At 34.8% G+C, this 27,797-nt stretch overlaps 1 protein-coding gene across 2 annotated transcripts in view; it reads right to left on the reverse strand.

Moving 5' to 3' along the window:
• The window catches only part of ARHGAP15 (Rho GTPase activating protein 15), a 629,043-nt gene that overhangs the window by 319,621 nt on the left and 281,625 nt on the right, over window positions 1-27,797 (reverse strand). For both annotated transcript variants that reach the window (XM_050751741.1, XM_050751742.1), the window contains exon 7: window positions 872-970. In XM_050751741.1, coding sequence (XP_050607698.1) covers window positions 872-970 — 99 coding nt within the window. The remainder of the gene's footprint in view (window positions 1-871; window positions 971-27,797) is intronic.

A 27,797-nucleotide genomic window follows, 5' to 3' on the forward strand; every position in this document is an offset into this window, starting at 1 on the left:
TCTAGCAGTCTGGTCCCAGAGTCCATCCTCAGTGACAACAAACTCTGCGTGTATGAGTGTGTATGTATGTATGTGCACTCACACACATTCACACGCTCACCCCTTTAAGGGGAATATACTGATAACAGGAAAAACTACATTTGTTATTTTACTTTCTAAAGTGTTAGTCCTAAAATGATTTAATGAAAGCCTGCAATTAAGTATCAAGAAAATCACACAGAAAATCTTTTACTATCGTGTTGTATTCCGTATTAAGAATATTTCTTTCTCAAAATTTTGCAAATATTAGTGTCATAAAATTAAATGTTGTTCTAGACACTCAGCATGAAATGAGTGGTTTGAAATAAGTTCATTCTTACAAAACATACTCTAACTGTACGTTTTAGGATAATTTCATGAAGTTCTAGATATGTAATTTTCATGAGAAGAACAATCTAGCTTAGCTAGAAGAATAAAAATCAGTACAAAGGGTTATTATTTATTGGTATTATAACAGTGAGTCTTAAATATGTTGATATTTATTTTCAGGAATATGTACTACAGACTGCATATACTGAAAATGAAAAAAAAATCAGTAGTTATTAAGTGCTTGTGTGCTTTTTACAGCCTCCAGTAAATGAATGTCCATGTTATTTCAGAAAAAAAGAAAGAATGCATTATATTTTTGAAAGAGAGAAATTAAATGACATTTAGTTCTACAAATCCTATCTGCTGAAAAGGTTTTTAGTGGATTCTATTTAAACTAAAAGAACTTAATATCTCTCAGTCCATAGGATCTATTTAAATGAGTGTGTGTGTTATATGCCTGAGCAGTAAGATTTAAATGACTACATTTTAATTAATAAAGGTAACAGCCAAAACAAATACATACCAATCTGTCAATTGCATTTTTGATAGCGTGGAACCAATCCAATATGATGAAGTCAATATCTGACTGTAGAAGGAACTCATTTCCTGATACTGTTGTGATCTGGAAAAAAAAAAAAAGAAAAAGAAATAGGTAAAGAAACTATGTAAGATAGATCTCTTACATGTAAAAATCCTTTTTAAAAAAACACAGTTTAATAAACTGAAATATTTTCTTGTATTCCAGTAATTGTCTTTCTGGGAACTGGGAGCATTTTGAACTGCTCTCTATAAACTGTTTTTCATGTCATAACAAATACATTATTGTTTTAATAATAGAACGATTAAGTCAGAGTAGGGCTAGAGCTGAATTACTCCAACTTAAGGAGAAATAAGCCAGGAAGTTCAGAGAACTGCAGACAGTACACACTTAAGTCAGAACCCGCAGAAAAATGCACCCGGGTGTGTCAGAATTCATTCTGCACGTTTGCTTCTTTCCTGTCTGTCTTTTTCAAATCTAATAGTATCTCTATATTTGATTTCCTTTTATGGAGAGCTCTAAAACAGATTATTTACCAAAAAGACTAATTACAGACTTCCAAAAGGTCATTCAGATGAATAACATTTGACTATTTCTACTTTCTTATCAGAGATCTATAGGAAAGTAATGAAAAAACCAATTTCCCCACAAAAGGAGTATATTAAAATAAAAGTTCATTTACATATTTGAACCTCTCTGGGAGAGTGTTTACCAAATGAACATCCAGGTTCCTGACTCTCAGCACTGCTAAGTAGTTGGCAATGTTTAGCATGTAACTGTCCATTTTTCATTACAGTAAATCTTTTTCTCCCCAGACTTGTGAGAAAAGGATATGACCCTATAGAAACAGGGCAATACTCTTAGTTTCACACGTAACGGGCTACTTAGAGAAAAAATTGATTAGAGTGGGTGTGGACACGCTTTTTGTATTTGGCCATCCATCTGAACTGTGAAGATTTTCCCTTTGTATTATTGACTTTTTCTTGCAACAGGAAGATGAACATTTCCCAACTACCGTCACACAGAGTTCAGAGGTTTAGAGGACTGACATTTCAAAATACTCAGTCAGGAGCCAGCCACCTCTTCTCAGCCTTCCTTGCTCTAAACAGGAGGTGAACGCTGAAATGTGGCACAGGTTCAGAAAATCACAAATCATGCTTTAGGCCATCTCTATAATTCTGTCATTAAAGTGACAATTATTACCCCAAATGGCTCATTCTGAAGGTTTCAAGGATTCTCATGGCTACATTTGATGACAATGATTTTGGGGTTTTGAAAGAAATCTGTTACATATGTGCATATGTAACATGTGCATATGTGTATTTGTCATTTGTTTTTAGGAAAATTCTATAGAGATTCAACATTAATCAGTACTGCAAAGTAACCATTCTTGATTGAGATGGGTTCCAATATCAAATGTTTTCTCTCTAACTATAAGAAGAACTGTTTAAAGTGTATGCAATGATAAGAAGTGAAAGATTGAAAAATAATAGGATTTAATTGCCCACACTAGAATTTGACAGATTACTGGGACCAATCATTTTCTCTCTTTTTAAAATGAAACTGTATATAAGAATAAGGATGGCTCAAAACAGTTTCCTGTTTTATGCATCCAGTAAAAGACAGCTAAGGTGATGTTTTCCTAATTATCTGAACACCATTGCAATGTTCTCTACTCAGATAAAGTTCCAAATATTTACTTTATAGAGTGTTGCCTAAGAAATAGTAATCTAAAAATGGAAGGTCATTTCTAACACAAGAAACTAGTAATGTCCTAGACTTCTACCTTCATCCTAATCTGTAGTTAAACATTTTGATTATGAATGTATTTCTAACATCATAATTTGTTAACATACACAAAGACAAATGAATTAGCCAAAGCACAATGTACAATATTTCTCTGCCAGTATAAATAAACCATTATTAAAATTATAAAAAGAAACAACATTTAAAAAGTACGAGAAACAAACATAATTAGATTTACTATGTTATGAGGGTTTACGAAAGAGCCAACATAGTTCAGCTTTCAGTCTAGTAAATTCAAACAGTGATAAAATATAAGCACTTTAGCAGTACATTTGCATTTTTGGTGCATGCTATGCAATGCAAAGGGGATCTTATATTGCTAACACAACCAAAAGCAAAATGTATTTTAAAAGTTCCTTTGTCCAAATATATTACTGCATTAATCATACATAATCAGTGATTTATGAATTCATTTTGAGAAGTTAGATCAGAGAGCTATATGAATGCAATTCATTCAAAACATCCTATCAGAGAGATACAGTTCACATCCTTTCCTCTGTCTTCCCACTAATCTTTCGAGTTACCAGGCAGTCTGGAGAAGTCTGCTACTGCTCTCTACAGTTTAAATGCATCCACTTCTTAATTACAGTCAGTAATTGACTTTGTTCTGCTCTATTCCAGTCACTCACAGGAAAGTAGTTTCAAAATCTTTGACTGGTAAAGCCCATTTAATTCAGGTTCCTCAACCCACTTTTTTACTTTACCTCTTTAGGATTTCTGATAAATGGTTTGCTGAATCATATTTGCACTTTGAACAATCGAATTTCCAACACTCTTGGGGAAAAAAGACATCAGTAAAGAATGTTAGCTTTGACTAAACCTTTTGATTGAACAACTTATGACAATCTAAAATGATGTATAACAGACATAAAGGCTTTGATATTAAGCCGTGCTAATGTACTCTTTCTATATGTTTTGCCTCCATGACAGATGCTGGGGTGAGGGGATGAAGGAAGAACTTACGGAAAACATAACAGGTTTAGATAAGAGCTGCTGGTCTCCATCTTGCTTAGAAACCTACTTTAGGTAAATGTTTCTTGAAATCCCCTCATCACCACCATGTTGTATTTTGAAGGAATATATCAGGGCACCAAAGTAACCTTAATGAAGTGTGCCAGTGTCAACAATAAATATCTTTAAGTATCCATCTGGGGAAATTTGTCTTGAACTTTTTCATACTAAATAAGGGTCCATCTGAATTCTTGCTGGTAAGAAATATATGCCCAGGAAATTATTGAAGCGTGTCCACTCAGCAACATGCAGAGTGGGCACATTCCTTAAGGTTTTTGGGGGATTAATTCAACAATAGTTTTCACATGGGCTTAGAATAGTCTGTGTCCTTGTTACGGTTCCTCTGAATATGGAGGCAGGTGGATGCAAGTCTAGACTTCACTGATGAAGAGCGAAGAAATTTGTGTTTTAGATGTTAATTAAATGGAGTTTTGTTATGCTAATTTAAAACATCTTAAAAGAGTTTTAAGAAGTAGCGTTTATGTTGATTTAAATATTGTTCTTTTAAATATTGTCAATTAAATAACACTCTCATCAATATTCATTCTGGCAGTAAGATTTTATGCTATTAGATTTTAATTTAAATGAGAAATTAATGTGTAGAATGGCATTTATACAAATTTCCATACTTTTGTTTACTAGAATATAAACAAAACCTTTTTTAGAACTTCTTTTTTCTGATTATAAGAATAATACTTTATTGTGTAGAATTTGGGAAAAATAAAGATAACAAAGAATCAAAATTATGCATAGCTACACAAAGTAAACATTGTAGGTATTTTAGTTATTGCCAATCTTTTATACGTAATAACCAAACAGAAATAATGATCAATGTTATAGATACACCTCATCAGCAAAATATATTTGATGGTAAAATATTATCAGCTTCTTTTCCAAATGACTTCAGATGCACATGTGGAGATTACCAAAGATGTAAGAGATAACGAGTGACATGGTACTTCCGTCTGTTTGAGAGCCCCACCCTTCCGATTGCAGAATAAATCCCACAAATAATTTCATGTACAGAAGAATATAGAGGACGCGTTCATGACAGAACATCCTATTAATCATTAACAATGACTGATTAAGCATCCATTAAGTACAAGGCACATTGCTAGAAGCTAGGGAGACACAGCCCCCACCCTCAAGAACTCACAATCTGTTTGGATAAAGAAGACATATGCATATACAGATAAATACCAATAGAAAATGGCTCCTCCTGAGTCCCAATGTGAGTGGCACACACAATGCTCATATCAAGATTTCAGAGGAGTGAGTAGTTACTGCAGGCACATTTACATCATGAAAGTATGCATAAAGTGGTGGTCATGATATGTTATTCTTTAAACGTTGATTGTATCAGAACTTCAGTATATTAAGGATATGAATACCACCACTTGGTATGCAAAGTGATATCAGCTTTAATGATCTCAAAGCACGTAATAAACATTCTCCAAATGCAGCTTTCCTCCACTATCATAAAGTAATTTTGCAAATGAAGAAAATGAAGCAAATGAGGAAAATGAGAATGCCATTCTATCAAATTGGCATCATTTTAAATGATAGAATTAAGAGATTACAAAGATCTTGATTTCTAGTTCACTAGTTCTCAGCAAACAGTTGTATACAGTCAAGGACTGTGTGTTTGAACAGGAAAAGGGCCGTGATAATTTGGTTTCAGTTATGAAATTTGGAATAGCAACTTTAGACAAAGTTGCTTCTTTCCTTGCAGTTAGACTAAAGATAGCCCGATTTTAAAAGATCATGCAAAATCCTAACTCTGATTTTTCTTTCCAAAAACAAGCACTCTCTTGCTATGAAAAAATATATCTAAGACTGAATTGGGTTATCTAAAACTCCTTCAAATCCTAGAAAAGACTAAAGCAATCCTACACTTGAACCTTTCACATTTTGATTAGAACCTAAGGAGGGATTATTCCATCTTAATGAAACTGAAATGGTACGTAGGAAATGTATGATAAAATATGCCCAATATCCAAAGAGCCCTAAAACATGTTAAATAATATGGCTACAGTGGTTCTAGAAATACATAAATAAGAGGAATGGAATTTAATTTCTATTATGTTTAGAGATACTTTGGATAATTTTTATATTTGAATTAAATTAAGTAAAAATAAAAAGTTATATCAACATACACTGAGTTTATTTGAAGTGAATATGAATTATTTTTGTGATAATTTTGTCCATATCTGTATTCAAAACTCCCAGCAGAAAATATACATGATAGGGAGATATCGAGACCCAAAATCGAAGTAATAATGCTTTAAAAACCCACACAGATTCACATTTTTTTCATCTTGCATCATTCAACATAAAGCTGATCAAATGAAGGTTGTCATGGTTATACTAATAGCTAATTACTTGGTCTCAAAGGTGTTTATGACCACTAAAGAAATTACACTATCAGACTGAATGTCTGTCTCAAATTACAGTCTAGTTTGAGTAATTCCTAACATTTTTCTTAACATGTTGAGCAAAGTTAAAATAAAACGAAGGGTAAAATATCAGTTAGATGTAAAAGGTCTTCAATTTGCCTTTCCAAAAATGTTACTTGTTAAAGCATTTTGTGAGAAAGTATCTGCCTTGTGTTCCCAATGTTGCTAGATGTTAAGTAAATATATGCTGATTACAAAAAAAAAAAAGTTGCTTTGGCAACTCTCTTATTAAAATGCATTTGTAATCCCCATCTGTCATGAAAGTTTTGAAAAGTTTGTTTACTTTGGATAGCAGCCTTATCCAGGGTTACCCTAGCAAACAATGATAGCAGTCTTCAAAAGTTGTATGAGGAACAAGCCACTAGGGATCCATTTTTGTTTTAATTGGCAAACACAAACACTTTTCTGGTCTGTCAAGAAGATCAAGCTAATATGCATGGAGGGTGTTATATTCTCAGCTTTGGGGAGCAGTAAAGCTCCCTTTATTTAAGTAATTTAAATGATAGACTGCAAAAACTTTGCAAGTCAGAAAAATGTTTTATACTTTCTTAGGGAATATTTGTTTTAAGCAACGGAAAATGTTCTACATATCTAAAGATGTTGAACCTTATGTTATAATTACTCTGTTTCTTCTAACTCCGTGAAATGTTCCTAAATCCACATGCTACTAAATAAGCCAGGCCACCAATGGATCCAGCATTTCCACAACTCCCCCTATGTTAACAAATGTGCGTTCATTAGTTTCCAGATGTTTATTGGATATGTTTTCAATGTGTTTGGGGTTGATTGATCTGCATGTACATTTATTGGAACCCTCAGTGGTGTCATCATATCAAAATAACCTGCCCATGTAAGCAATTTCTTATTTAATGGAAAGTAAACAAATGTCGGGTTACATACACGACAGACCTCCAGTGCATTCCAAAATCTAAGGTTTAAGGCCAACCTTTCAAGAAACAATGCTTTTTAAGTGAAATTGAGCCGTATTCTGACACCCAAATAATTTGGTCCATGCATTTGTACAACAGAGATTTGTTCTGCACAATAAAATTGGCCCTGTAGTGCACATTCACACCCCATATTACTTGCCCACTCTACCTTTCTGTTTATTAACAAATATCTAAACCCAAAATTCATTTCAAACAAACATGCAAAAAAAACCCCTCATGTTCAGTCTTTCATTTGTGTTAAAATATTTTAAGTACTGAGAAACAGTCTTCTCAATATTCATGAAAGAATACTATCCAAGTAATTAGTAGATAGTTTAGCAGTTTCCACAGTTTTGCAGCAGCTATACCAAAACTTTTGCCTGTGGTGCTCATATGAAAAACGACTCAAAAAGAGACTAATTGAAGCTGTTGGTGTGTAAAGATACCAACTTAGACTTTTATTGCTCTTAATTTTTAAACTCGGGGGTTGTACTTGTCTGTAGATAAATGAATCATCCTGGGACTTGTCACCACCAGTCACTCCCTGCCAACCACAGAGCATCTTCTTGCCTGAGCTATATTCACTGTGTTCAATTACTCACTTAGTCACAGTCACATGACACTTGGGAATCTGCTGTCCCCATCGTTTTCAAATTGGATTTTTTTTATTATTACTGTCCTTATGTAGGTAATGCTCAATTTTAAAAGTTTTAATAAATTCAAAGGTGTAACATAAACACATAATTTCCCTTTCTTCAAGATATACTGACTTCTTATCTCCATGTACATACCTTTTTGACCCATGAGAAAACATTATGTATGTTTACAGTTTAATGAAAATATCATGTATACTATTATGAAAATTTTTTATGCATTTTACTATTTACACTACCATCATCTCTTATGAGAATTTAGTTATAATATCCTTTGCTTTCTGTCTCATCCATGGTTTTCCTTCAAATCCGTACTATATACTGCAGCCAAAGTGATCCCTCTGAAACTTGGATATGATCATCCCATTCTTCTGCTTGATATCATTCTGAGGCTCCCCACAGCTGTTGCAGTACAGTGCAAACTCTTTAATTTGGCCTGCCAGCCCCTGTGTGCTCTGGCACTAACCCACTCTGCAGTTCCTCTGCTCCACATTTTCCTCTGCATTTCTACAATCCAGCCATACTGATTTTTTTTGGTTCCCCAGCTGTCCCATACTAATTCTCATTTCTTCCCTTAGAGCAGGTTGTTCTTGCTGCCTAGACACCTTTGACATCCTCTGTCATACCATTCAAATCATTTGAGATGTCACCTTTTCAGTAAAGGCTTCTTTGAAATAGGTATTCCCCCAACTGCGCTCATAACATCCTGCTTCTCGTTTATCTTAGCACAAATTGGTCTATGTTGCAATGCCTTGTTGGTCTTTCTGTTCCCTCAACTATGCTATAATAATCCTGAGGCCAATGACAATTGTCTACATGCATAACTGAACAACAGAAACATAAGGGACACTAAGAAAATAATAGACAAATCTTATCTACTTTATTCATTTTGGCGAATTCATTATATTACATTGTTTGATATGCCATAATATATTTAACTCATTCTCTATTGTCATAAAAATTTGAAGGTTACAATACAATTGCATTCTTTCAGGTAATATAAGTAATGTAATACTGATGTCTACTGAAAACACCACATGAGAGTAGAGTAGGCAAACTATTTTGAAGGTTGATAATGGCAGTCTGAAGGCTGTATTTTCCCAGCAGTCAGCAAGTCCTAGACATCAGACAATAGGATTAAACTTGGAAGGACTGGGAAGCACAAGAGTCATATTTCAATGCATATCCCTAAAACAGAATGTTCTTGATTATATTCCAAAGCCACCCAAGTATTTTACAGGGATCATCTATACTAGATCATCCAAGACTCTCACCCTATATATAGGCTTTTGTAATTGGGAGTTGATAGTATGGGAACTGGAACATAAGTTCAAAATTTTAAAGAGCTAATACTTAGGTTAATGGGTCAAGTCTTTAGAGCACCTCAGTGATACAAAGATGCTCACTGCTGTCCATCAGCATTGTAGCCATTAATTTTACAAGAACACTGTTAATATTAATAAATAAGCAAACTGTGGTAGGAGGTAGCAGTAGTTACGTTGTTAATAATTTTATTTAGAAGTATTACCTAACTTTATGATACAGTGACTTAAGCAGAAGTAGGTATTGTTGCCACTAGTCTCTTATTAATAAGTACTGAGAGTGCACAACAAGAATAAAAGATGTTATAGTATGTATCTTTATGCTATTGTAACATATTTGGCCATGATTATGAGTGTTTATAAAACATTTAAGAATTGTTCCATGTCTACTTACATTAATGAGAACACCTGTTAGCTTTAGTGCTCTACAGACTTATTTGCATTAGATTCAGGTTTTCACATACTGTATCTCACTTTTTGAAACAATTAGATGCTTATAGAGAAATACAGCTAAGTGAAAAACAGCAGCTTGAATGCCTTCCGGCTCAAGACAATTCAACTCCAGGTTTCAGTGAAAAACAAAAATCTGCTCAATTACAATACTGCCACTTAGAAGTGAATGTAGGTGTATTTCATAATTTTACATTCAGAGAACAGAAGATACATATGAAAATCTGTGCTTTAATCTTCAAGTTAAATTATAGCCAAATGAGGCAGTTTCCAGACAAGGATGCCAACAAATAAGGAATGGCAATGCCGCCACAACATAGGTTCTCTGTGATCTTGGGGGCTTGCTACCCAAAGTTGGTCTCTTTATTGATTTCCAGAAGTTGGATGACTTCAGCCAGTCTTCTGACTAAGTGAGGAAATCTGCAGATGCTTGCCCACCTTGTGTCGTTTCCAACACTTTGCCAAAGAGACCTTTCTATGTGATGACAGAGCTGAAAGGATCAAAGCAGCTGAGGACTCTCTCTGAGTCCGTCATTTTTGGGCTACGGTTTGCAGCATAGCCAGAGCATACCAACCTAGGAAATGCACCACAGTTCCCTTACAGAAGCCCAGACCCCTTTGACATCCTCTCTCATATCATTCAAATCATTTGAGATGTCACCTTTTCAGTAAAGGCTTCTTTGAGTCTGTCTTATTCATTACTCACAACTTCTGTAGGTATCACTCTATTGACACATCTGTTTGCTACTTCTCTTAGGATGCTAAAACTTCGAGAATTTAAATATTTTCAGTTATTGAAAAAGGGAACACTTGAGCAAATCTATGGATTCACAGCCTCTATTATCATCATTATACTTACAAGGTGCAATATTTACATAAAAATAACTCAGGTGGTGATATAGTCTAAAGATAAATGAGTGTGATCAGAAGAAGTAGGATTTATAACTATTTTCTCAGACATAAACAGTGCATCTCTGTACTATACTAGTAAACACAGATTAGCCCAGGCACACATGAACTATTCCCGCATGATTCCTGATACTCGGTCCTGGGAAATAACAGAACTGGGAATGACCCTTGCAGAGTGTGTGACTCACAAGAAGAATGTTATCTATTTCATTCTCTGCTGTCAAGTTATATAATTTGGGCAGAGGAACAAATATTAGGTAGCGATTTGGAAATTAACCAGTGAATTCTTTTTTATAGAATCCAAACTGCATAATTCAAGAAGTAAATGTAATACTACAAAGCTTACTTCTGGTGTCTCATAATTTTGAAATTGTGTTTAACCAAGAGCTTGACAATCTAGATTTTGCTCTCCATGAAAGAGCATGATCATTCATTAGGAATGATAGACTAGCTATCTACGTAATTAGGATGTTCATGAATGAGTAGTAATGTTTCTTTTTCCAAGAATGATAGGCTTAAATAAATTGAGAGTGTTGAAAATTTTCTTCTGAGTATGTGGAAAGATTGTAATTCTGCTGTTTGGAGAAAATTCCTGTTTACTCAAAAGGGTTATCTTTAAACCAAACATGAAAAAGCATCTGACATTTCTAAAACTACAGTTAGTGGTTTACAATAGCTATAGTATGTATGTACATATAATATGTTCATATATTATATATATCACTATATATGATATATATCAGAATATCACATATAGTGCTATATATCATGATGTAGTGATATATATCATATATGTACATATGTACTATAAAGTTATATATAATACATAACATAGTACATATGTATATATAATATGTTCTATTTCTATATATATAGAAAGAGAACACAACAGAAAAATAGAGAATTCAATGGTATTTTTTTAAAAATAAACCACCTGTGGCTCTATAATAGACAATGACATCTGTCATTAGGTAGGCCACCCACCTAATAAGGAGACATCTGGAATGACACATCACTCCATGCCAAATGTGTGCAAAAATACCTTAACACTCCTTACTCCCCAAAGCAAAATGACATTTGTACTGAAATATTACCACTTAAAGATGCTAGACTTTAAAAAAAACATATTGGTAGCACTATCAGTAGGATGACTATATAATTTAGTTTTGAAACTATGATAATTCTGAAGACAAAAGGCACTGTTAATAATCACACCAGAACAATAGGTATAAAATAGGACGAGGCCTATTTTGTGTCTCTGGGACATATGGATCATCAGCCAACATACACAACATTGGGAGTCATTTAATAATCATTTAGGTGCCTAGTGAATACCTGCTACTGGTCCAATTCTAAGAACTGTGAGGTATACAAAAAAGTTAGCAGTGACCCTTCCTCTTAAGAAGCTTCTAATCTAGTGTGAAAAAAGACCAGCATGGGAAAACAATTAGAAACAACAATTACATAATGATTCAAGACAGGACACATAATGGTTTTTAATGAAAGAAACCAAACTTTCCTTGAGGGTATAATAGAGGACTCAGCGAAGAATGTTGGAGAAGGATCTTCAAAGGATGGATGAGATTTAGTAGAAGAAAAGGCAGGGGTAAGAGGACAACACAGGTGAAAGGAAAAGCTTATACAAAGATTCTGAGGAAGGAAAGTATATAGCATCTCTAAAGGACATGAAGAAGCTGTTCCTGCACCCTCTTTGTGGAATCTTCTCCCTTCACTCATCCCTTAAATGGAGGTATTACCAAACATTTTCCTGTAAGACACAATTCTTCTCCCTTATAGACATAGACACACTCCGGAATTATATTACCATTTCTCATATTTTAAAAGAAAAAAAAATGAGAGTTGCAAAAGTGAAGGATCCCTAATGTATATCTCTAGTTAAATTCAAAACAATATCATTTCTGATCTATTACAATTCGGACCAATGTGACTTCTGGTCTGACCTCCTTACTACCAGATGGTATAGTTACAATCTGTTCTTTACATCCTCTCATGAGTAAACTCCTAAGTTGACTGACATCAACTTTGTCCTTGGAGATCTTTGTAAGTCTAATTCTCACATTCACTAGGACCAGACCTGGGGGATAGGGCCTAGTATTCTGTCTGTTTACAGAGCTTCACAAGTGATTTGAAAATTATACTGTATTGGAGTCTGCTGCTCTAGACCCTAGAAAGATGATCTACCTAAATCCGTATCTGTCACATGCCACTTGAAAGTCACTGAATGGATCCCTTCTATCCTCAGGATAAAACCTAAATTCTTTAATGTATGTTGCCAAACACTTCATAATTTATCTCTCTGTCTCTAACCTTTTCAATTCCTCTACTTATTAACTGTATAACTTTGAACAATTTAAAATTTTTGTGTTTCTATATTCTCACTTACAACCTGAGAAAAACACTAATACCTACACTTCATAGGACCATTATAAGGGCTATATAAAATACATTCCAGAAGAAGAACTTAATACCTGGCACATAATTAGCGCTTAAAAACCTTATGTTATTATTTGATTTGATTACTGACTGATTCATTGATTGTCTCCTGGATTTTGCAAACTCCACCTCTTTATTCAGGAAACTACTCAGACATTGCCTATTCAGGAAAGTCCTTTATAATATCTAGAGGTAAAAAAAAAAAAAAAAAAAGAGGTATCCCTCCAGCAGTTTGTACTAACTTCATAATGGTGTGCATCTCACTATTGTACGCATCCAGTATCTTGACCTTTCCACACACTAAGCTCCCTGACCACAAAACCACACATCCCTGCACTCAGCCAAGTACCTGGAGTAGCACCAGCTCTCAATAAAAGGGTATAGAATGAATGATAGCTCAATTGGCTTAGGTTAATACTAAAAGGTTTTGGTATCCACATAACGAAAGGCCTTGAAATGTAGAAAACAGATTTTATTTGGTATACTAGTAAGGAGGCAAGCAGTGATTAGTCACTAAGAACGTGTATTAGCAGAGCTATTCTACAGTGTCACAGTGGGGAAGACATCCTCTTAAAGCTGGCTCTATTTTGCAACTTCCATAACTGTCAACATGCCACTGCTTTCTAAGGTTGTACCAATGCATCTATCTGAAAAGATGATACACCATTTTGATAAGAAGAATGCCTCTTCCATGGGCCCCTGAGTTTTCTCCGGCTCTTTCTGGTTCCTGATCTTTTCCTCCTCTTTTAACAACTCAGCAGCTGCTTCTTTGCTTTCAATGTTAGATGCCCCACTTTTGAGATGTTTGGTATTTAAATTAAGACCTTTGCCACATCCCAAAGTGACTTGACGTGATCTCAGGCCCTGAGAGTTGAGAATGCACCCTGTCTTAGATATTCTATCTTTGCCAAAGCTCATTTCTGTTGCTGCATCTTCTTCTTGCGTCTGGCTTGTGGTTCCCTATTCTGGTGGTTTATCACATGTACCAGACCCTCTCGGCTGGTAGTGTCCTTTTGCCAGACCCCCTTTTAGGAACTGGGGCTCTGCGGAGCATCTCCCTGATCCTCACAGCACCTCACTGAGTTCTTTAAATTCACCTTCCATCTGCCTCACCCATCTGAATTGTTACACATGTAATCAAGAAATAATCCATACTTGCGTTCAAGGCACCATCGTTATAAGAATATCTGAAAATGAGTCATGTCAGTGTATTCAGCAATCATCCAATGGTCTTTAAAATATCCTTGTTATTTCTGGTTGGAACTCACACCCTAACAGCCTGGACTGAATTTTGTTATCTTACTTTTTGGGTTCTGTATTCTGTCCAGAAGACACACTTCCTTCCAATATTATCAGCTCAAACTTTTCCATAGTAGTTGTCCCAACTATAGTTTTTCGCCTGCTCCATCAAGATGGTTCTATTGCCATTAACTTGTTTTTTCGTGATCTCAAGAAATAATACCGATCCATGAATAAATGATATCTAAAGATCATCAATACAGTAAGTTGCTCCCTCAATTTCTCAGGCTTACTATCAACTATTGTGCCACTTATCATTCTCTAGTATCCTGGGGAGTAGGACTTTAAGGAGAACATTTTTCCATCATGAGAGCCAGTATTGGGTTTGTAATCTGCTACCCTTGAGGCTCACAGCATTGGATTCATATTTCACTGAGTTTCATCCACAACATTTTCTTTAAAAGTTTGTGGCTTAATTAGATGAGATTTATATGCAGCTTGTTAATTTACCTGAATGCAGATGGAGGAGGCACTAAGGGAAGAATGTATTCCAAATTTAAAGAAGCCACTGTCCTAGAGGTATAATCTGGTAAAGGCTTTCAAACACGTTTGTTCATGAAACATGGTAAGAAGTAATCATTGCCAATCAGTACCTCTCTTTCTTGCTCTCTCTCCCCGCTTTCTCTTTCTCTCAGATACACACACACACACACACTCTCTCTCTCTTTCTGTCATCTAGGTATCTTTCTACACATCAATTCATTTATCTATTATTCAATGTATAATAATGAAAAACATACATATAGATACACCATGTGCATATATGTTCATATATATATATATATATACACACATATATCATATAATTGAAACAAAAGTTTTATTAAATAATACCTCCCTTTACTTTATGTGATGTAATCTGATATTTTCTATCCTGGTTTTTTCTTTAATTTATTTCATTTAAAAATGCTGGTCCCAATTCACTAAGTTGATTCTGTGACCCACTAAAGGATCTTGAATGCAATTTGAAAAACTCTGGCCTAGGGAGTAATGAAGATGTGATCTTCATACCCTGTTCCTTGACACGCTCTCTTTCTCTCTTTTCCTCCCTCCTTCTCTCCCAGTCCCTTTGTCTCTCCTTCCCTTCCCCTTCTTTTCTCTTCCCACCCTGCACCCTCCCTACCTCCCTGTTTATAAGATGCTTCAAAATACCTTCATATATAATGTAACAGTTGGATATTTAAACCAAGAAAAACTTCCAGAATATTTGTCACATTTGTGACTATTAGGCCTGGGTGATCAATAACCATGTGTGGGTGATTCTGCACTAAGTCATTTCCTGCCATTTGAAAGTAGAATTAACATGTGGTTCTTTGGAATTTGGCTTAGACCCTAGGTTTTCTAAATATACCTTAAAGCAAGAGTTCCTTTATAAAAGAAGAAACAAAGATGGGGCAATGTGCTGTTTGGAATACATTTTAGATACCTCACCATGATCTGGAGAGGGAAAAACCAAAGAAGTTAAAAGCCTGGCAAACTATCAGAGACAGAGATGGCAGCTATTTGTTTTCAAGTCCCTTGTATTGAAACAATGAATGTACTCCACGTTGCATCCTGCAGCACCATGATACAAGGTCTGGGAGTAGTTACTAGCATGTGTCTGTGTGATGGGAGCGAAAGCTAAACATTTTAATAGTGTTATGGCCTCTCCTTCTCAAGTTCCCATTAATGCAAATATAGCACATGTGGTTTAAGTCCCAAGAGCCTTGTAGGACACAAATCACAGATGTGGAATAAACATTATCAGAGAATAAGACTCCGTGGTCTTCTTGCTATCAACACATGCCCTTATGCTCCCATGACATCAGGCAGATACCTGATAGGATATCTTAAGCAAAATCACAAAAAGTCAGGGTCATCAAAGGGCCCAGGATGGCAAGATTCTAAGCGGACTCCAAAGACTTCTTGGTAAATTATGGCAGAGGCTTCAGCTACATCAAGGCTTTCAGAGAACACTCACACTATGATAATTAAATATAGTAAAAATTACTCATCCTTCCTGCACCAAAATTACCAGAGACTTATGCTATGTGAGGAGTAGAGTGTTCTTGTAATGTAACCCAGATGATGTGATGGCACAAGGCCTGTAAAACAGAGCTGGTGTACTTCAGATGCACAATACAATTTCCCCAGCTATCTCAATTCTTCTGGGCTGCCTTCAAGACTACAATTCAAGGTGCTTGCTGCTCTAAGATTGCTCTCTTTTCTTTTTCCATCTTCTGTTCATCCCTTTCTTTCCCTATGTCATTCTTTCCCAAAATTTTCAGGCTCAAAAAAAATGAGTAAATTGAGTCTCGTCCAACTAGCTCATTATCACTGCTGTATTCTAAAACTCACTACATTTGAGAAACTTGGGTAAACTCCTGTGTATTGGTGAACTGCATTTCCCCACACTGCCCATAATTGAGACTTCAGTATCCATATCCTGACCTGACCCTAAAACTTATATTGGCAGTACTGTCAATTGCCATGTAGTGTGATTCCAGGAGCCTTAAGAGCCTCTTAGGATGACAAACTAATTCCCTAAACCTGCTGTCTAAGGTCTGGAATTTTAATTAAGTTATTCCTTTAGATGAAGGTTTTAAAACAATTTAATGAAAGGATGGTATTTTTCTATACATTTTGTTCAGATAATGGTATGTTAACTTTTCTGAGGAAAATATATTAAAGCAAACTATTTCTGAATATAAATGCACACTTGAAGACTTTTAAAATATGCAAAATCAGAAATGTATAAAAATTAAAAACACTTCTCATCATAGTACTCAAAATATCCCTCTTAATATTTAATGTATTTTCCTTCAGACTCTTTAATATATATGTTTATATATGTGTGTGTGTGTGTGTATGGTCATATATAGGTCACACATATGTCAAATTAAATATACAATATGTATTTTTTTAACATTATATCATGAAGGCTTTTCCATGGCATTATTCTTTGAAAGCATCTGTTTAATGGCTTCCTAACATTTTGTTAAAGATATTTACTATAATAAATTGAAGTATCTTCCTATTTTTCCACAATTTAGTTGTTTCCACATTTTGTTATGATAAATAAACCCACGCGGCATAGGCATGACTTTTTGTTAAGATTTCTGATTTGTTTTTCTTAGAAGAGATTGTTAGAAATAGAATTACTAGGTCAAATAAATGAATTTTGAAAGACTGCTGAAATGCATTACTAATCATTTTCTAGAAAGTTTGTCCCAAGTTGTATTATCTCACCAAAATTGAAAGCATAAGCCCATTTCAATTCATATTTTCTTGGAAGCAACACAGTATTACATGCTTTGCAAATTGTATAAGAAAGCTCATGTTTTCTTAGGTTTGCATTTCTTTTATAATTAGGCATTTGTGTTTTTTCCTTATTGTTTCTTACTAATGTGTTTAAAGTTTTAGTACTTTAAGTACTTTCAGTACACATTTTTAAGTTTTAGTATTTTTAAGATTATAAAGCAGTTTTAAGGAAGTTTATTAAACTTTGGTGTCAATTACCACATAAATTTTCCCCAATTTATTTTGAATGGCACTTTTAATGAAATTATTGTCATTTCTTGGTAGTCAAAAGAGCTTGATTCCAAGCCTGCTGTGAATACCACAATTCGCACATATTGAGTCCCACCATCGGCCCAAAGCAAACCTTCCATACAAGAAGTCAGCCCTCAATATCAGGGTTTCATATTCTGTGAATACTGCGCTTTCCCTCTGCACTCTTCGTTGCAGATGTGGAAACATTAGATACAGAGAGATCCCTTTATTTATTGGGGAAAAAACCCTCTCATATTAATGGGCCCCTGCAATTCAAACCCACATTGTTCAAGGGTCAACTGCATTTATATATAAATGTGTTATTTTTCATTTTTCCATTGTAAGCTTTAGGTATTTCTCCTTTGTAATTTTTCCAATTTATATTTTAAATCTTAGAAATCATTTGAAGGACTCTAAATCTTTTATGTGAAATTTAAATATTTATTCTCTTCCCCCAGAATATCCTATTGGGAATTTGATAAGATTGTATATTAATTCTGTATTAATTTGGGACAAAAAAAATTAAAACTAGTAAGACCTCTGCCTCAGAAAAGATAGTATGTCTCACTATTGCAAGGTTTTGTTTATATCTCTTAGTAAATTTTCACAGTTTTATTTGTATATTTACACTTGGCCTTAGATATTTGAAATGGAATTTTGATAGAGGCCTGGAGAAGAACTTGAGGACAACAGGTATCTCAGCAAAAGAGAAACTACAACTCCATGAGAGGAAAGGCTCAGCACAAGTAGATGGGGAGAATTTTTCTATCACATCCTTTACCATGGGGCTGTCCTGATGACTCCAACGAGGCCACCATCCCTTTCTCCTGTTCCTGTTGTCAGACCTGTAGCATGTGTTTATCACAGGACAGAGTCTCTGCAATGGACTCTAAGCTAACAGGTGCCACTAGGGTACTAATCCAAAGCCATGCAAATTTTCTGACATTTAAAAATAGTATTATTGTACCCAAAATATACTATTTCTATTGGTTTGAGTTTCTTGTTCTACAGATGATGGCAAGTAAACCCCTACCCCATCAGCGGTTGCAGAAACTTTCATCCAATTGTGGATCCAGGTTTTTACTTTTATCTAAAAATTGGTTTCTCAAGTTACTATCAACTCTTCATAAACAACCTTTTTAGTAGTCATGTAATATTACATCGTTTGGATATATCATATGGCATTCTCAATTTTGAGTATGGCTTAAATTTCTTTTATATCTTTATAATGTCTAACAAAATGAAAGCCTATAACTTTGAGCGCAAAAGCAGAACATAAAAGTAGCAGAATAGCAAGAGACAATATCGCTCAAGTTGAAACATATGGGCTTGGCAGATACCACTTTGGTCACATCTGTGCCTGTCATTCACAAGCTCAGTCCTGCACAAGTCATTTCACTACCTGGTGCTTCTGTCTCACCTGTAGAGATTAAAGAGTAGCTACTGCATAAAAATGTGGCAATAATCAAACGTAATCCATGAAAATCCTGTGGCAAAGTACCTGGTAAAGAGTATCTAATTATCCATATTAAGTACACACAAGTAAAGAGCAAGGTGTATCTGTAACCACCCCTCTCATTTTCCCTCCCCCAAATGCTCTGCTCCTAGTGTGTTTTGTGAAAGAAGAGAAACACTTCAAATGAATGGCAGGAGAAAGAAGAAAGTATGTGTAGCCATTTACACCTATGCATAAGCATGTGTGGTATGCCTCCATAATCCACAGGTGTGATCATTAGGCACAAATAAATTACAAAATGCAATTAGAAAATGTGACAAGTAATGAGCATATTATTGTAGGCTGCAGCAATTAAATCCTGTGTAGAAGGGGATAAAGAGACCTGAACTGAAGACCCCCGAGACCCAGGTTGAATCTTTCCGCTTACTCAGGCACTACACTCTCCGATACCTCTTCGACCAACTTTTTCAAAGAAGCTGTCACCGCAATGGCAACTTCCAAGAAGCAAAAAAGGAAAGAAGCACCTTAACCACAGACACTTCGCAGAATCTCTATTAGAGTGAAAATGCCTCCCAGAATCCCTGAAAAGGGAATTGGTAGTCCTGACCCCTGTCCCAAGAGGGGTTAGAGGTGAGACAGTATGCTGAGAGAAATCTGTTGCCTGATCCTAAGCTTCTGGTGAAGTGGTGGTGGTGGGGAGTGGGGTATGGGGTGGAGGAAGTGGCAGGCAGGGAAGCAAGGACAGAGGCAGGGTCTATACCTAGGACTAAGACAGTCTGTAAATGGCTTGTGTTACTGTGTTTGTGTTACTGTGCCTGTGAGAACAATTACAGATGCACTAAAAAAGCTCCAACCTGAGGTCAGAACCAGGAGAGACTGGAGAAAGAAGGGACCTCAGAGTTAAAACAAAAGAAAGGGCTTAGCAACTTTGGCAGTGGGAGCAGCTTGATACCAGCTAGAAAACAAACCATAGCAAATTCACAACAATAACAAAACCCAGGCAACTGATTTGTAGTCTTTTATCCCTTACCACCTTCCCACCCTTTCCCCTTGAATCCCCAAAGTCCATTGTGTCATTCTTATGTCTTTGCATCCTCATAGTTTAGCTCCAACTTATGAGTGAGAACACACAATGTCTAGTTTTCCATTCCTGAGTTACCTCACTTGGAATAATAGTCTCCAGTCTCAACCAGGTTGCTACGAATGCCATTAATTCATTCCTTTTTATGGCTTAGTAGTATTTCACTGTATATATACACACATATATATACACCAAAGTTTCTTATATCCACTCATTAATTAATGGGCATTTGGGTTGGTTCTACATTTTTGCAGTTACAAATTGTGCTGCTATAAGTTTGCCTTTCACTTAGACATCATCTTAAATAAGAATGCCTTTCACCAGCATTCTTTTAAAACAGAACATGATTAATATTTTTACTTTTTAATATTTATCAATATGATGGGTGAGAATGGTGTCCCAATTTAGGCTGCAATTCCCTGACTCTTAGTAAAGTTAATCATTTTTTTCTATAAGCTTATTGAAAAATTTAATTATTTGTCTTTAAATTTTTTTAGTTATCTATTGGCATATTTCTTATGCATTTCAAGGTGCTGTCTTATATTTTCCCTCCTTGCAAATATATTTTTTATCTTCCAATCCTTTATGTTCCTTGTAGTATCTTTAGTCACAAAGAGGTTTTAAATTTTATGATTTTAAAATTTGTTTACGTAAGTCATTTTTTTCCTGTGATAATCTATTTCTGTTGTGGTCCACTATTCTCTAAAATCAGGTGTTAATTTTTATCAATTTTGTCCTAAACAATGAATGAGATGATCACTGATTTTTCTTCTTTATTGTGTCTTAGGATACACCAAAACAAATTTCATCCTGTTAGAGATACTTGCACTCTGAATGTAAGTATTTCACTTGGTCAACAAGATTTGATTGCTAATATTGTATTTTGAAATCCTACCATCATCATGATCAGCCTGCAGTTAGTTTCTTTTTGGGGGCTATCCTTGATTTTGTTTTCTGGTTATTCCAGTCTCATAAATAAATTGGGATGTTTTCCATATTTCTTTTTCTTGAGACAGAGTCTTGCTCTGTTGCGCGGGCTGGAGTGCTGTGGCATGATCTTGGCTCACTGCAACCTCTTCCTCCCAGGTTCAAGCGATTCTGTCTCAGCCTCTCAAGTAACTGGGATTATAGGCATGCACCATCACTCTCGGCTAATTTTTGTATTTTTAGTAGAGACAGAGTTTTACCATGTTAGCCAAACTGGTCTTGAACTCCTGACCTCAAGTGATCCATCTGCCTTGACCACCCTAAGTGCTGGGATTATAGACGTTAGCCACCATGCCCGGCCTGTTTTCCATATTTCTATGTGTAAGACCTTATGTAACATGGAGAGTGGTCTTTGAAGGTTTGGTGATATGCATCTATAAAAAATGTTCCTGATGCTCTTTCAGGTATAGATCTTTTATTATTTTTAAAATTTTTTCTATTGAGAAAATTTCAATTTGTTAAGTTAATTTTCTAGGCTTAAATTTTCCTAAAATTTCACATTATCTATGTTTTCTGAGTTATTAATCAAGTTTTATGCAAATATTTTTTGTAAAACATTTCTTACTTGTAGCCATTTTCTTATCTCCAATATAATTTCTTTTCTCTCTTTTTGGCTATAATTGTCAAATATTTTCAATGTGACCATTGTTTCTTTTTTAAGGGACCAGCTTTTCAGTTTTATTGATCAAATCTGCTTCATTTGTAGTTTACTGCCTCATCATTTCGTTTTTGGCTTTTATCTTTATCAAATTTTTAGTACATTTTCTTTGGGATTATTTTGATTTTTATACTTTTAAATCTTAATTTAATTACATATATATGTATACATATATATATATTATTCCTAAATATATGCAATAAGGTGATTAATAGTCCACTAAAAATATTTTGTATTCTATCATTTTTTTCCATTAAGCAAAACGTTTCAGGCAATGGCTGACTAGCTTCAGATTAACTTTCTGCCAGAGAGAAAGAACGCGCGCGCACGCCACACACACACACACACACACACACACACACACACACACACACACAGCCCTACCTACCTTCCATCTAGGGCACTGAAGAGTTAACAACACATAGAAAACATGTGAGCCAAGATTTTGAAGAGAATGGAATCCTGGACAGATGAGCTCACAGTTTGGTCTTGCTGCTTTTCCTGAGGCATTCTGCATTCAAAAGCTGTGAGTATGCTGGTTGAAGTGGCTCACGCCTGTAATCCCAACATTTTGGGAGATCAAGGTTGGAGGATCACTTGAGCCTAGGAGTTCAGAATCAGCCTGGACAACATAGTAAGACCCCATCTTTACAAAACATAAAAAATAAATTAGCTGGTTGTGGTGGCTTGCACCTGTAGTCCAACCTATTCATGAGGTTGAGGTGGGAGGATCACTTGAGTCAAAGAGTTCGCAAGGTTACGGTGAGCTATTATTACACGATGGCACTCCAGAGCCTGGGTGACAGAGTGAGACCCTGTCTGAATCAGTCAATCAATAAAAATTAATTAAAAGTTATAGGTGATAGGCTGAGAAGCTTATCAGAGTTGATGGCAGTCTCACAGGACTTGAGAAACAAAATTGTAGTTTATATTCTACCAAGGTCGAGGGGCCTTGAGGCATTCATTTGGGATCTTGAAGGACTATGCCTTAAACAGAAGAGCAAACCAGAAATATACCATCCCTTACAAAGGCAGAAACCCAGTAATGAATAAACATAATCTCTACTTGGATTAAGATGATCTGCTCCTAACCTGAAGGGCCTGCCAAAAATGAAAAAGAAACACATTCTTTCTGGAATAAAATGTCATCCTCTAGATTCTTAAATTATCTCTACACTTCTTAATATGCAATATCTTGCACTTGATTTAAAAATATTTTTAATAAACAGTTGATAACAAATAGAAAATTTGATGGAATTGGACCCACAATAAATCTAGATAATACAGGTATAGATACAATACAATATTTTCAAAATATAAATAAGATGAAAAGTTTTGACAGATAGTTGGAAACTATCAATAAAATAAAAATGAATTTTAGACCTGAAAATAGTTGAAATTACGACAGATTTCACAGTAGATTAAACATAGAAAAATAAACTGAATAGGTCAGAATAAAACAGGCATACCTGGAGCACAGAGAAACAAAAGAATGGAAAATTCTGAAAAGAGCAAAATATAAAAGAAAAGGTTTGAGAGATATATAACTGGGGTCTCAGGAAAAGAGGACAGAGAGGAGAAGAAGCTGTATTTAAACCTAATGGCTGAAAACTTTTCGAACATGCTGAAACACATTAAGCCACAGATTAAAAAATCACTACAAACCTCAACCAGGATAAATTTAAAAAAAATCCATCCTTGCTATACTGTAAGTTAATAACTGAAAACTAAAGACAAAGAAATTCTTAGAAGCACCCCCTAAAAAGGTGATTTTAATTTAAAGAAACAATAAATTACCAATTAATACTACAATTAAAAGTAATTTTCAAAAGAAACCTGTGGAAAGATAGCACTCATCCTCAATAACAATTTGAGGTTGATTCTGATCAATATTTTACTTTGATAGCTGGAATTTTTATTAAAAGCTACCAAATAGTGATACAATTCAAATGTCACCATTATATATCAATACATTTACAAGAAATCATGTATTTGAAAAGTCCAACCAGATATTTTCAAAGACGCTTCCGTTCGTACTATTATATTTAATCCACTTCTGTTTTGTTCTTAATCACCCTTGTTTCTACTACTCTAGACCAATATAGGGACCGCCTCTTACAAACACAACATAGAGCTTCCAAACTGTTCCACCTGCCTCCGTTACTAACCCTCTACACTCAATTTCATTACCAAGCTGACAGAGCAATCATTAAAAGGCATTAAAAGAATCATGTCACTTCTCTGGCCCAAACACCCTCCTGGTTCAAATTGAAACACTCAATTACAGTTTACAGGTTGATGTGACCTGAACATTTGCCTATCATATTGACCCCTCTCCTCTCAAACCTCAGCCTCTTGCTCTGAGCCTTTGAGCAAGACTTAAGCTTTTGGACTTCTGGTTTCCTCTTTCAGGAATCTCCTTTATTCAACCTAGTCCCTCTCTTCCTGATTTATCTTCAGTGTCACTGCCTCTGGGAGGTATAAAAGGTAAGAGAGTGTATACTTTCTCTCTACTTGCTATTGCTTTCTCGATTTTTCTCATAATAGATTTTTAATTGACATGTATTTTTGCTTATTTGATTATTGACTTTTTCCACTAACATGTAGACTTCATGAATCCAGGTATTTTTCCTGACTTACTTACCAATGAATCTCCAGTTCTTAAAACAGTAGTATGTCAATACTTATTTATTGAATGAATCAATCAATTTATTCAAAAGTTATAATAACTGAGTGCCACACATTCTGTTTTTGTACACACACAAAAAGATGAACACATAGGGTCCTTATATTCAATAAAGCTATAGAATAATAAGAAAACACACAAATCACTAGGAATCAATATGATAACTATAATAGAGAAGTTAAGACAAGCAAAGTCCATGTCACAATGATGTAAAGTTTGTTTGTTTTGATAGAAAAGTAATTGATTAATGTACACATCTCCAAACAGCAGGTTAATGATTACTTTAAATGCTTGTATTTAGACAAGAATTTTCTGTTAAATTTATTAAATACAGAACTAAAGGCCATGCTTCCTAAAATATGAATCCTGCCATGGTCTTTAAAATATATAGTTTTATAAGTATTTTAATTAATGTAGCCTTTCCTACTATATTTTCTTTTTTCTTTTGTTTTTTGAGACAGTCTTACTCTGTCACCCAGGCTGGAGTGCAGTGTCATGATCTTGGCTCACTGCAGCCTCCACTTCTGAGGTTTAAGCGATTCTCCTGCCTCAGCCTCCCGAGTAGCTGGGATCACAGATGCCTGCCACCAGCCCTGCTAATCCAGCCCTGCTAATTTTTATATTTTTAATAGAGACGGGGTTTCTCTACGTTGGTTAGGCTGGTTCGTGAACTCCTGACCTCAGGTGATCCGCCCGCCTCGGCCTCCCAAAGTGCTGAGATTACAGGCGTGAGCCATCACGCCTGGCCTCCTACTACATTTTCATTTTTTTAATTATTATTCTGATTGAAGCTATCATAATCATATAAATCCCTGTCATCAATAAAACCTAACTATTACTTTTCAAAAAAAAATCCTTACCTCCTCTAGATTTTACTCAAATATCACCTTTCTGAGACCTTCTCTGGCCACCCTATTTAAATTTCCAGTCCCTGCTCTCTATTTTAATTTTCTTGTTGTCATAGCAACACCTAATACCCTATATATTTTATTTTTCTGCCCATTTCCAGTCTCATCAAATTAGAATATAAACTCCATGGGAGTGGAATTCTTTTCTGTTTGTTAACTGCTATTTCCCAGAACATATCTTAATGCCTGGCACAAATGTATACCACTCTATGACACAAAGTAGTTGCTCAACTAAATATTTGCAGAATGAATGTTCACACATTTTCGCGTGCTTTCTTTCCCTCCAGGATGGATTATAGGTATTCTATCTCAAATATGAGAAAATGCTGATATAAAAGTGGGCATATAGTAATAGACAATCACATAGACTGGTGTCAGTTAGTAAGTACATTAAGCATATTTTTTACATTCATCTGAAAGATGAATTTGTTACTATGCACATGTGTCCACATCAGTAGTTGATGAAAAATCACATGAATCTTCATGTGATGTGATGATGACATCTTATTTGTCATCAAAACAAATAACAGATGTTCACATTACAAGGAATATACCATTTTATAATAGAATTCCCCATTACTTTCAATATGTTGGTATAACAAAATTTAGTTAAAATTCGATTCTATTTTAATTTATTTACATAGTACTCTTCAAAATGATGTGTACCAATACTGGTTTCAGAAAGATGTTTGGTTCAATTTAAAAGATCAGCATCTCAGTTTATTTATTTTTTCTATATTCAAAAAACTGTAAAAGTGAAACAAAATATATTTTTGTTTTATAATAGGGGAAGAAAGGGTGCTCCTATAACCTCCAAAGTACAGTCCCACATCACTTAACAACAGGGATACATTCTGAGAAATGCACCATTAGGCAATTTTGTCGTTGTGGGAATGTCATAGAATGTACACTTACACAAACCTAGATGGTATAGCCTACCACACACTTAGGCTACATGATATAGCCTATTGCTTGTAGGCTACAAACTAGTCCAGTATGTTACTGTACTGAACACTGCAGGCAACTGTAGCATAATGGTAAGTATTTGTGTATCCCAATATATTTAAGCATAGAAATGGTATGGTAAAAATACTGTATTATATTCCTATGGAACTGCCACCATATATATGAGCTGTCATCAATCAAAACATTGTTACGCAGTGCATGACTGTATTATTCTTTGTAATGGGGGGTATATAGGTGAATAATAACAATTTTTTCAGAGAGCTTATACTATGATATAGGAATGATCTTAAATCATGTAACATTAACATGAAGCTAAATAAGTTTGATTAAATAAGTGGTTAAGCCCAGTTAAAGGACCACTGGAGATATTCCCTGGTGGAATTAACACTTCTAATATGACTGTGTCTCCACTTCTGTTTCTGACATAAATTAATAAGATTCTATTTGGTTTTTAAAAAAAGATTCTCTCATTAGTGTCCCATCAAAAATAGCACCATTTGCCTCATTAATTTTAATGAGGTTGTTGTGTTGTTGTTGTTTTCTATTGGTAGGTGTGGGTGTATGATATATGTGTCAATGTGTTAGACTTGTATCTTGAAAGAACATACTTTACATAGGCTAGCTTTTCTCTGAAGCTGTAATAAAATTGCTTAACATGGTGGCACCTGGTTAGGTAGCCAGGTAATATATTTTCAATTTATTCTGAAAAAAATAAAAAGTGTCAGATATCATTGCTTTCTATGTCAAACACTCATAATTAAACAATGTCATTGTCAGAATATTTTATAGTTTATAATGCTTGTAAGATATACCCTTCAATACAAGTTTTAAAGGAAGAGAACGTATCTTCTTTTATCTATAGTCCCAAATGAACAAAAAATATTGAAATAACAAAGGGAATTACTTTAAGCTATCATTCTTCCTTCCCAAACCACAGAAAATTTTATTAGCTGAATGGTTAAAATATTAATTCAATTATACTGAAGTTTGATATTTTCTAATTTATGAAAATTAAAAAATGAGTGTTTTAGACATGTATAAATTCTAATCAAATGTTTCAAATATCATCTGCATTTAAAGAAAACATTTTACTTTTTTGCAATTATCTACATAATAGAAGTACTTGAACACATACACAATACGGATGTAAGAGCTTAAGTAATGTCTGTGGAGTTTTTAATCTGCTTGAAATTATCTTTGGCAAAAATGATATGAGAACTATTAGCATAATGAGTAGAGGAGTTCTAAGAAAGTAGATGTTGGGAAATTCTTAATCTAATCTCAACTTTTAGATGTGAAATCATTTGTAATATTTCATTACATGTTCTCAAAGACAGTAGTAGGCTTAG

Source organism: Macaca thibetana, chromosome 12, assembly GCF_024542745.1.
Source record: "Macaca thibetana thibetana isolate TM-01 chromosome 12, ASM2454274v1, whole genome shotgun sequence".
Taxonomy (NCBI): Eukaryota; Metazoa; Chordata; class Mammalia; order Primates; family Cercopithecidae; genus Macaca; species Macaca thibetana.